Source organism: Idiotropiscis lumnitzeri, chromosome 1 (assembly GCF_059441095.1).
Source record: "Idiotropiscis lumnitzeri isolate Australia: NSW breed Sydney's pygmy pipehorse chromosome 1, RoL_Ilum_1.0, whole genome shotgun sequence".
NCBI classification, from domain to species: domain Eukaryota; kingdom Metazoa; phylum Chordata; class Actinopteri; order Syngnathiformes; family Syngnathidae; genus Idiotropiscis; species Idiotropiscis lumnitzeri.
Window position 1 is genome coordinate 31311181 of NC_142391.1, and position 12571 is coordinate 31323751.

General features: G+C 42.1%; 1 protein-coding gene across 2 annotated transcripts in view; it reads right to left on the minus strand.

Annotated features, from left to right (window-relative positions):
• The window catches only part of aopep (aminopeptidase O (putative)), an 81732-nt gene that overhangs the window by 2086 nt on the left and 67075 nt on the right, over nucleotides 1-12571 (minus strand). For both annotated transcript variants that reach the window (XM_088295123.1, XM_088295114.1), the window contains 3 exons: nucleotides 10394-10510; nucleotides 3192-3278; nucleotides 2970-3122 (listed from right to left, as the gene is read on the minus strand). In XM_088295123.1, coding sequence (XP_088151249.1) covers nucleotides 2982-3122; nucleotides 3192-3278; nucleotides 10394-10510 — 345 coding nt within the window. In that variant the 3' untranslated portion in view covers nucleotides 2970-2981. The remainder of the gene's footprint in view (nucleotides 1-2969; nucleotides 3123-3191; nucleotides 3279-10393; nucleotides 10511-12571) is intronic.

A 12571-nucleotide genomic window follows, 5' to 3' on the forward strand; every position in this document is an offset into this window, starting at 1 on the left:
TTGTAAAAACAACAACAATAACACTCATGCAGCCGGGGAGTAGATTCATCCATCATCTTAATTGGCCAGAGTTCTGGACAAGTCAGGTCCACTTTTGTTTTCACGAAGCGTACAGTTTGTTACAAGTGCCTCTTTTGGGGGCGGTTGTTTTATATCTTCTCTCAAGCCCTCCAAAATAAGTGCTACCATATTTTGTCACTGGGGTGTTATCAACAAATGGACCTGAGCTCTTTGGCCTTGGATGCCAACATACAAGAGGCTCTCGGCAGGCGTGGGAAAGTTTCAAGGTAGTATACTGCTATTTCAAAATTGCTAAAACTTGTCATCAGCTATATGGGCCTTTTTTTTTTGAGGGGGGGTTGTTGTCAGTGCAGGCCATGTGACACGATCCTTACGCCTTCCACTTTTGGTGCGAGCACTCAGTGAAGATGACAAGACATTTCCGGAAGTAAAAAAGTCAGCTCTGTTGGGAGTTCTTTAGGTACCGCAGTTTACAATGAGTGACAGGTCGAGAAGTCAATCCTTCCAATTTACGAACATGCCGCCCATCACTCTTCGATAAATTCAAGGTAGTGCTAATATATTAGGTAAACACAATATATTAAAGTCATATATTCTACATATATGCAAAGTTTTGCGGTTGCATATAAGTACTATGTATTTATATTAGTGCTGTCAAGCGATTATAAATTTGTTAAACTAATTGCAAAAAATTCCATAATAAATTACGATTAATCACATTCTTTCTATTTTTTTGTAAAGCTTTTAACAGGTATTTACTTGAAAAATATCTTGTGATTAATTTAAACTCACCAAATACGAAGTTTATTTAAAATCGAGGACTGTTCTAATAGCTTTCTTTGATCCTTGAATACGATCTAGAATAGATGGAGTCATCTTCACAGGAATTTTTCTTTGAAACAATTCTCAAAACCTCTCCAGTCCATTTAGTTGTAAGCACCACACTCCAGCAGTGTTGGTTTGCAAGGCCCAAGGGTAACTTGAGCATGATGTTTTATTCTGAGATGATGCGCTAAAGGTGTACAGCTAATATGTACAGTGATTGAATTTAGCTTTGCAAGACACGCAAAATTTTTTTTCAGTAAATAAAACTGAATTAATTGAGTTAAAATATTTAATCGTGTTATTTTAAAAAAAAAATGTTAGCTGTAAAATGTCACTGTTAACTAATCAGTCCAACATTGTAGGACTACTAGGTTTATGCTTCAAGTTATTAACTGAACTCAGAAGACAGATTTCTACCAAGCAGTACAATTCAATTTAGTCTGTGTTTTGGTTCAAATTAGTGGAGCCAGGATGGGCAGACATCCTAACATGATATGAAATGTGTATTGTACTAAGCAAAACCACTTATTGAAGAAAAGAAGGCTTAAGGTGTTGTTTTATTGTAACATTACGTTGGAGTCAAGAACAATCATCCTGATTCTGTGCACCCTCCTGTAACTATGACATTCACTTCATTGTGAAAATACATCGTCTTGTCGTAGGGCCAGTGAGTCACATAATCTATCCGATCTGACTCTGGGCGAGAGATGGGATAGACAGCCAAGCACGGAGCACAATCGCAGACGAGCAACTTTTCACACCAATGGACAATTTCAAGTCTTTTTATATATTTTTTTAAAGAACGTTGGAGAACTACAGTACACGGCATAGAAAATAGTGGGAGCATCAAATGTTGAACCTGTGCCAATTTGGACCTTTAAAGTGGACTTCAATCAAAATCACCATCTTGCGCTACACCAAGACAGGGACAAAAATGGCAAAGATGTCGTGACGTATGATGACGAGCTGCGCAAGTACAAACGAACAAATGTCTGACTTGTGCCAGAGTGATTTATCGGGATCCAGACAGATGCCCAAAAAGCCTTTCACATCCTGGGCGGCAAGCTGTCTGGTCTAAAGTGCGTGTGTACGTGTGTGATAAAAGATAAAAGCAGTCTTGTGGTGGTGACCTACGCAAAATAGGATTTGAAGCTGGAAATCAGTCACTCAGGTTAATGTGGACCTGTGTTGAAAGCAGCACATCAAGGTCATCCCCACTGAAGACTCTTGGATGAAAATGTTCTCCCTCCAGCAAACATGTTGACAAGTCTTATCTCTACACTCAATGGACAAAAGTATTGGGACACCTTCCCACTACATCGACCTACAGGAAGTAGAAATGGAAGAAAACGCTGAAAATAAATTGTACATGCTGAGGAATTCAGTCAAAATTGGACACGGTCCGTGGAAATTAATGAGACAAACTGGGAATGAAAGAAAAAAAGTTTGCGTCTGGTCTGGTTTGACGAGTCAGATACTCTGCACGGTGAAAATTCCGGCCACACACTCAACAGAGGACATTTAGGAGTTAAGGCTATAAAATTGACACTCGCTGATCCACTAACCCCCCCACCGGCCTCCCCAACACACACACGCACACACGTCTTTCTCTTTCCACATGCTCAAATTCCTTCTCTGACAAACGCATCCCGACGGCGCTGTGAGTGCATGGAAAAGGCCCCATCCTGACACATGCACACACACAACGAGATCAAGGAGGAATGTGTCAGTGTAGGTAAGAGTGACCCACCCCCCTCCCGAATGGAGTGGAGGACTACTAGTCGTGATCATTAAGGACCTTGAAACAGCATACATGTCAGCACGTATTGAGCAAGACAACACAGACGAACACACACACTTGACGTATCACCTGTGAAATCTGTGATTGAGTAAACACTTTCTGTTACACTTATTACACTTTGAAGAATTCCTGCTGATCATAAGCATGACAACAGCGATAAAATCAAGAGACGGGTAGCTGGATAGACAAGCAATTGATTAATTGATCAGCTGAGTGAAACGCTGTCATGGTAACAGGAGTTCAGAACATCCAAAGAGACACAACTCGATTGAAGTTTGAGAATCCATCTTAACATCAGTAGCAACGACGAGTAAGAACAGACCTCTCCTAGCAGTCAAAGCACCATTTCCTCCACCACCCTGCGTGCCGATTGGTCCATTTCCTCTCTGGCCAATGAGAGGCAGCGACGAGCCAGAGCCTGCTGCTCGGCGTCCTCATGGAGCATCAGCTCGCCGTACAGATACACGCCCATAGCCTATAGTCGGACAAACACACGGTTTGATTGTAGAAGCGTGTGAATGTAAGCGTGTAATGTGTCTTTTACTTGATCATGAAGCAGGAAGTGCTCCACGTCGCCATAAGCGTTGACATGTCTGTGTTTGACCACCAACTCGCACCAGCGATGACGCACCTGCAAGTCAAAACGTAGGGAAAAATGGTTGGTATCCATGTCTGTTAAAGTACATCTATGTGAAGTATCAACTGCCAAACAATATTTTGGATTAAATCACATGAATTGGCTTTATTTGATCCAAAACAACAAAAGTGTGGTTGGAGCCATCCGCACCTGCAGACCACACACTGCATCTGCTACATAAGGCATTTTCAAATTGAAAATGTGCTGCTTCATCTTTTTCATGGATTTCACAAGTGGCAGGAATGAGACACCTTCCACGATTTGAAGTCAGCCTCAGCTGTCGGTGAATTACACTTGGATGTCAGAAGTCTGGACGACATAATACGGAAAGTGCGCGTAAGTCCGGGCGTGTAAAAAGGGCTTTAGGTACGAACGGGAGAGCAATAAAAACACACTTGCTAATTTGTTTTTTTTCTCTTTGTTTGGGGTGGCTCACATGAAAAAAATAAAATGATAAAATTGGTCAAGATCAAATTTGCATTTGTGCACAAGCAAACCAACATTTGGAGCCTGGAAGCTCAACTTGCTTTGGAATCAGAAAAAAAATGCTAATAAAAACAGTGAATAGGAGCCTTTGTGATAAGGTTCACTTAAAAAAAAAAAAACTGTCGAAAAAGTTCTTGCTCAAGCCTCATCAAGCCATTTATCTGGAAGCCCTCCTTAGTCTAAGTTGTGGTCTCCTTGCGTCCAAAAACCAACTGAGCGAAGGTGCGAGGCAGTGCTCAGCTCCACGCCTGGCGGGCAGCCACGAAAACACTTTAAATGGAGCTGACGGCTCATCTGTGCTGGCTGAAGGCGTGAGAGTGTATTTTGGCGCCAGTCCTGACCCGCCGCAGTCCAGACGTGACGTTCTACAAGCGAAGGTACGCGCGTGACCTTGTCAAGGTCGGACATCAACCTGATTTCTGAAGTTGCTCCTCAAGAAGGGAGGAAGGGAGGACAAGCGGGATGCTTGATTGAATAAACGTGATGCTTGACCACTCAAACAAGTGGAGGACAAACACACTTATGCTACATTCCCAACGAGCGGGAACGGCTTGCCTCCGTTTGGAGACAAAAACGGATGAAGGCAGACAATGGAGAAGAATTAGGCTGCATTTACGCTATGTGCTTCAATTCAATTTTGTCATGGCATCTTAAAAAGAAAAAGCATGACACAAAGAAAAAAAATAATTATTAAGACAATGAAAAAATCATGATAAAATCATCTAAAATAATACTTTAATAATACAAGTCAGATAAATTCAAACATCGCGTGCAAATGGGTGACTAAAATGGGAGAATAAAGGATTGATTCATGAGGACGTTACAGTAAACAATGTTTTCCGTCCTCACCGAAATGAGGTGAAAGTTTGAGCAGACATCCGAGATTCAGGGAGTTTGTTCCACAGGTGAGGAGCGCAGCGACTAAATGTTGTTCCACTTTGTTTGGTTCTGGTTCCGGGAACCCACACGAGAGCTGTCCTAAATCATCTGAGGGGTCTCGATGCTTCGTTGATGACGAGAACATCTTGCATGGATTTTTGATCCAAGACCGTTTTGAGATTTACAGTCCGTCTGCATGATTTTAAAATCTATTCTTTGACTCACAGGAATCCAGTGTAGTGATTCGACGACAAGTGTGATGTGCGCCAGTTTCCTGGTGTTTGGAAGGACTCTGGCGGCAGCATCAGATGCAGTTGCCAGACCAATTTTTTTTTTTAAATGAATACTTGTAAAAACCCCATTCCATTAATCCAGCCTACTGAAAATAAAAAGATGAACAAGTGTGTCATGTTGAGACAAAACCTTTAATTCAAGCTTTGTTTTTCAGGTGGTAATAGGTGGATTGAGAAGTGAAGTTTAACGACCAATGACACAATAGACACAAAGACATTTGAAAACAGCCACCGTAATTTGTCATAATTGGCTTAATCTGCATTATGGTTCAGCAATGCCACCTAAATGTTGGGTAATGTTTGATATTTTGATCAATTATGTGTTTTGGTTAACTTAAGGTGTGTGTAAATATTTTTGGAGTGACTGCAATTTGGGCATCAGTCTGCGCATATATGTTTGAGTTGTGTCAGTGTAAACTTGAAATGCACTTGGAAACTTAAATTGGAATTGCCCATTTGGACCTGAAGTGTAATGTGGAGTTCATGAAAACTAACAATATAAAACAAAAATTGAAAAACTTTTTTGTCAAATGTAAAATATATAGTCCGAGCGTCTTTGGTAGGAGACAAAATAAAAGAACGTCCAAAATCGAGGCAGGGTTATACATATGTTTACGAAAAAGATAAAAATTTGTCACATGGAATAGCTGTTTACCGCCACCTAAGGGGTTTCTGAAACATAAATAAATTATGTATTATGATCACATTATATTTATATCATATAAAACAGTTAAACACACAAATACAAAATGAGACGACTTGCAAAGAACTGCAGAACGCCAACCAGACTCCAGCTCCGAACTTGACTCACTAGGCCACACCCCTTAAAGGTACACGTGCAACACACAAATACTATTTTTGGATATGAAAAGCACACACTAACTGTATAAATCATGTTTTTAGATTTCAACTCCTTTCAATAGGGAAAATGCAGTTTCAATATCGGTCAACTCAAACTCAGAAATCAAGGAGAATAGAAGAAAGATCGAAAGGTCAGAAATGGTGCACTTGCGGCAAATCTTTGCAATGTTAAATTGTTAATTGTTGTTTCCTAAAATAAAGTAGCCGCTCCATTGCCAAGGTAACATGGCAAGCATGAGAAAAAAAGCGTGAGGGTGCAAAGGCGTGGGCGACGAAGGGACACATTGTTTCCACCGATTGGTGTTGGGACGCCTGCTGCGCCGCGCTACTCTCAGCCCGTTGTCACGCTCACGCACCCCACAGTAGCTGTTGCCTCGGCCGGGTTACATTCCGGGGGAGAGCCCCGGGGCACAGCAGCTGCATGGAGTTCATGCTCTCATTTTGCCTTTTTTTTTTTTCTTCTTCAAATTTGACTCCTTCCTCTCTAAGGGCTCCTCTCGCTCTGACAGTAACATTCCTACCACTGGAAGTAAGACTAACCTTACTTGCAGTGCGAAGGTTTCACGCCACACACCTCCACAGTGTCAACGTAATACCGACTAAAGCGCGTGATAATGTGCGGAAACATTAACAGTTCAAGATCGGAAATCACTTTACTCTTATGGATGAGAGAGCTGATATTCTTCCAAAGGCATCTTCAATCTCATAGCATTGAAAGGATATACAGGATATACGTCTGCACAAGTCCTCAAGTTCAATGTAAGATCTTTTTTGTAATAGCCTCCATTGTGCCTGATGAGGCTTTCGGGGAACTGGAGTCAATCCTTGCTGATTTGGGGATACGTGGACTGGTTGCCAGTCAATTGTTTAATTGACTTCAGCCAATTCTAATTAGTTTTGAAAAATGATGACTCAATACATTAGTTAAACACACAGGCACATTTTCTATATTTCGATACTTTTTAAAAAGTCCACCCGACGTATCCTTGGTAACATTGTGTTATCAATCACAGTGACACCCAATTCGTGGCACCACCTGTTATATATATATTTTTTTGCTCCTGAGGGATAAAAATGAATCGTGATTGTGTCCATTTGAGAAAATGCGGTGTTGATTCAGCTTGAGGTGTGGGGGCTAAAATTGCTCTTGAAATCTTTGGGGGGCTTTAACAAAAACAAAACTCACCAAATTGTGCAAACGTGTGTGTTAGTCCTGACTAAAGTGCACACCTGTTAAGGGTCCTGCCCATGACTCAAGCACCAAAAGTTACTCAGTAGCGCCCACTAAAAATATATAAACAATTATATAACGCTAACCCGACACCTCCAGGTTCATCCATCAACGCGCAACTGGGTTGGATTAGCTCGTATTGACATACGGGCGCAGAAACGACTCAAGGACACGTGACGTAAATAAACAGGAGGTCTACCATTTTGATTTCCTTTTGACAGGCTAACTACAGGTTGTCTTCCCTCGTTCTAAGTCCAGAAGGCGCCGACGTCTCGCTCTTTAACATGTCAACACAGAAGTCAAGTCATGACTGCAGTAAACATCTGTGTTAACGCTCCGGGACGACAAATATAAACCAATCGGGGGGAAAAAACGGAGCATACCTCCTTCTGCGGCGTGCCATATATTTTTATGCTAATGCTCAAATTCATCCATTTGTAAACTCCTCAGATTTGAAAAACAGATGTGTTCAACGCATTGGACTGATGCAGCCTTTGACACATACTGTATAAGGAAAAAAAACTTGGGCCGTTTTTCACCAATATCTACATTAAATGCACATTCCAGTATACGCACACGCAAAGGCCAGACAAGACATGGGACACAAAAAGCGAAAGGAGGCGGAGCAACATCCCACAACAGGTCTCATCCATGCGGACGCATGCTCCGCTCACTCACATGTATGGATGTTTGTATATGCGCGCTCACTCGCAGCATCCCACGGGCAGCCGCCCTATTTCCTTTCGCCGACACTGACTGAAAGTGAAGCTTTGCACGCCACGCTCGCAACGTCGCGGACGACTTCACGCATTTAGCACTAGAACGGATGCTGAGCGGGTGAACTTTTCCAGCACCTTTTCACGAACAATCAAGCTGTTGTGACAAACATGAATAAGACCATATACAAATGAGTTCCTCTCTCGAGACGCGTGATCATAAAGACATGCTTGCTTTAGGCTTTTTTTCCCCCCACCAAGCATCCGTTTATCCACTTTCTACACCGCTTATCCGCATTAAGGTAGTTGGTGAACTGGAGCCTATCCAAGCTGATTTGGGGTGAGAGGTGCCAATCGCGTGTGTTTAAGTTTCATTGAAGACTTAAAGCATGTTACACACTTTTAATATATTCAACGCACCATCTGGACTTTTTTTTTATCTGCTGCACTGATATTCGGATGCCGTTTCGAAAAAGTTCTCAAGGTTGACGTCATGCCAAAAGCAAATGGCTGACGATGCCATCTGCTAGACAGAGACTGAGCCGCACTGTATTTGTTTACAGGGCACATGTGAGGCTTGAGTGCAAGGCAGTCACACTTCTTGTCCCTAACTTATTAAGTTCCGTGTGTAAACCGTGAGCAATTTGCAAACCCTTACGACAATCATTATTGCTATTTTCTGTCATTAATAATCGACAATACAATTCTGTCAGCAATAGGGACGCTTGTCATCCGTCTCAAGCAGCCAAATGTACCCCATCGCGCTAATGAAAAGAATTCAAGGTCACGGTTGTGAGCCGTTTCGTAGGGACCAACCGGGAAAGATGTGTTCCCAAACTTCAAAAGTAAAGCACCTGAAATGTACATCCATCCATTACTTTTAATTCAGACATCATTCGGTTCTTTAGTTTGTTTGTTTTTAATAACTACAGCTGCCGAAGAGTTTTTTTTTGTATGTTAATTTTGAAGATGAAATAATAAACAACGAGCAAAAATAGACAATTCACATTTACACAACGTGAACACAGAAATTGAGGTAACCTAAGAAAGTGGCAGGCGCTAGTCTACCCTAGTACGGGACGAAACACTTCCATAAAAAGTATGATTTGAAGGTAAAATGGGCCCATTTGGTGGAAGGACTGAGCAATAGTCAGTAATTATTTTTCCATTTTCCACGAGTAAGAAATGGGTCAACCACTTTCCAGGCTTTGCAAGAGAACTTTGAGTAAACGGTCATAAAGAGGTTGAAAATACTGCAACTACAAATCATTTGTGGGTAAAATCCAGGCGGTGTTGTGAACAATTATGATTGTAGCTAGTGTATCATCAGTCTTGTATAGAGAAGATGTCAAAGTAGCGCACACAGGATGAATCAATGTTGAAGATGAACTCACTTCTTTGGATGAGAAATGTGCCTTGCCTTGAGAAAGTGTGTGTGCGCGTGTGTGTGTGTGTATTTGCTAAGTGTTTTTCCATGCACCGCCATGTGCATAATGGCCCTGTGTATTTTTAGTACACACTAAAGGTTTTTCCTGGAAACTCTAGAGTCCGACTCTCCTCCCGTATGCCGGGAAGTTCGACTTAGCGTAGAGATCCAGGACCCCGGGCCAAATTCGAAGTGGGCCGACAACGAGGACTAAAAGCCTGAAAGACCTTAACAATGTGGTTACCTTATTTTCACTCTGTGACCCTGGCTGACTTTGAATTGTTGAAATTGGAAGTTTTCCCATAGGAAATAATGTTAAGTGAATTAATTAACCGACAAAATAAACCTCTCAACCTTAAGCTTAACTTCCTTAACTGTGACACATAGAAGTGTAAAGAGAACTTAACTGCTGCATCCTCAACGGGTAGATGTTGGCAGAGCGAAACCATCACCTAAAATGCCCGATTTTAGACAAATGGCTGGAATTTTTCGCTCTTCAAGCTGTGTCGTTCTTGAGCTTTCTTGCTGTTTTGCCAAACTCACAAAGTAAAGGTCGTCTTTGCGGGCTTTGAGGAACATGCGATTCCCTGTTAGCATCTGTTCAGTAAAATCAAATTCTTACAGAAATGTAATCCTTGTACACCGATAACTCACACTTTGGGCAACTACATTGAAGTGATACATGACCGACTGAGGCAAGGATTGTCCGTGAGGAGATATCTTTAGCCCGGGTTGTTAGCGGGGATGTTATGAGACAGTCTTTGCTGCATGTACAAGAGCGGTGATTTTCTTTCTAAATCAAATAAAAAATGACATCATGTAATAATGTTGTGAACTTTGGTTTGGCTTTTTTTCCGGCATATTCCCACTTCAAATTGCACAGCATTCAGCCGCTTCCACACATCACATGGTGTACCTAATGCGCCGACCAGCGAGTGCAGCAGAGAACAAATAGAGACAAGTAAAGCACACATACACGCACATTTTGTTAATAGCGCCATTAAGGAACTTTGTGCGGCACTAAAAAAAAACATGACGTGCATACTTGTGGGATTTTACTCAGTAATGGTGGCCGTAAAGAGGAGAGTTGCTATTACGGGGAGAATTTACTACGCATTACTCAGCGCGGTAGAAGCCGGGTCGGGAGGCGAGAAGAGACCTTGCACTTGTTATTCTAAGAGACTGTGTGTGTGTGCGAGCGCATGTGTGTAGCTTACCTCAGCGTCTTGATTCTGCAGGTCGTAGGCGCGAGCCAGAATGCGCATGGTGGATGTGCTCAGCTTGGCTTCTTCTAAGAGGAGCTCCAAAAGCAATACAAGTTGTTCTGAGGTCACCTATAAAAGAAATAAGGCGTCACATTAATAGCTTGACCAAAGAAGGAATAGAATATAATGTGCACAAATGCCACCTCAAGCTCATCATAATCGCGCATATTACATATTTGCAAACACATTTTCATTTGGCGGCATTTCTTGGAACTTTCATTTTGCGCGCGGCGGAGAGACAGAACGCATCAATATAAGTCAATTAAAGCATCCGTTGGAAGGCAAGAAGCATGGAGATAATAAAAGTGAGCCGAACGCGGTAATGAAATAAATATGCTAAACTGAGCGCATCCTTTGCAACCGGGGGAATATTAGGAAAAGAGGCAGAAATGGAGTGTAAAGAGGAGGAATTAAGAAAGCAATAAAAGTGTAACATTTTAATAAAGCTGAGGGAGCAAGAAGACTAAATGCTGCTTCTGAAGGGCAAAAGCAGCAGAGAAAAACGTCTTCAGAAAAACAAAACGCTTGGGCTTCTTTTTTTTTTTGTGATGACAAACGCCACGAGGGACACGACGAGTCAGCGGTGAATTGAAGAGATTATTCCGGCGATGGATGTGGGCTGCCATGTGCCACAGTGATTCTCCTCCTCCAGGGAGGGAACGCTCTCAACTCGCAGACACACCTCCCCTGTGGGGCTTCCCTTCTGGGACAAAAGGAATGGCGGCGGCCTCGGTAGAGGCTCATGTGAAACTAAGTGTGAGAGAGTGAGGAACGACCAGGGAGAACACAGCAAGTGGAAGCGACCGTGCAACATACGTAACGTGCATCCATTCGAACAATGCAACCATCCATTTTCTAGTGCAGGCCACATATGCTGTAAAAAAAACACGCATTCACGCCTTCGGACAATGAAACAGATAACTTTTAGATTTCACCTTTCAAGTAAAACCGCTTTTATCTTGCTACCATTGGCAGTTCTTAAGATTTCGGCTTAGAGGTTTCTCTGTCCTTCCAGGCATTGCTCCAAATAAACAACCACCCATGCGTCCATCCCGCAGATTCAATTCCGCCACGAATCATTCCTAACATCCACGTACCATACCAATCATCTTTCATCGAACCATCCAATGTATTTATTCCACACCAAACCGTCCAAAAATATGGTGAAAAAGAATATGCAAAGCCACAGATGGCCAACTTCCCCCCCTCCTTCGATCCAATATCATCTATTCAACCATCCATTTCAATAATCTTCCATCCATCCTTCAATTCCACCACCAAGCCTTCCTTCTGTCACTCATACCCACTATTCCTTTCATCCATTTCAATCACCCAATTCATCCATTTCTCAACTCCCATCCACCGAGACTTCTGGTATCCAATTTCGCCATAAATCCTTGCTTACATGTACCACCTTGAAAGCGATCCGTTCCACCAGTGCTTCCATTTATCCATCCTTCTACTACTCTTTCCTTTTGCGAAAACATCAATTTCACTAATTATAAGTTCTGTCTACCTCTTTTCCTCCACCAATTCTTCCATCCATCCTTACACAATCCCTCCACCATTTCTTCATGCCTCTAATACAGGTGTCTCAAACTTAATTTATGTGGGCACCACTGGGGAGAAAGTCTGTGTCTGGGACACGTGAGCTATCGTGCGAATAAGGGGTTCAAGTATTTAAAAATAAAATTAAAAAAAATCTTCTCTATCTTTATTAATAGCAGTTTTGATTGTGAACAAGATTGGTGACCCAGTCCTTTCTGTCACATGTCTGGTGCTTTGCATACTCCTCAGCATGTCTAGTAGATTAATCCCATCAGATTTCTTGAGAGCTGCGACTTTCTCTGTGCATTCAAGACATGTCGTGATGCGTCTGAGCTCAACATTAAAAAAACAACAACAAAAAAACATTATGCCTCTTATTTTTCTGGAAATTGGCTGTTCTTGTTGCCAACCTCCAGCTTCACAGCAGGTATTGGAAATTCCGGAAACAGGATGTCTTGTCCTTCTACTTGGTGTCACTTCAGAATTACATTTCCCCAAAAGCGTTATGAGCCAGAGCTATGGTAGCCCATAAGTATAAAACACCCAAGGTAACGACACAGCAAAAAAAGGCGAAGGCCACAC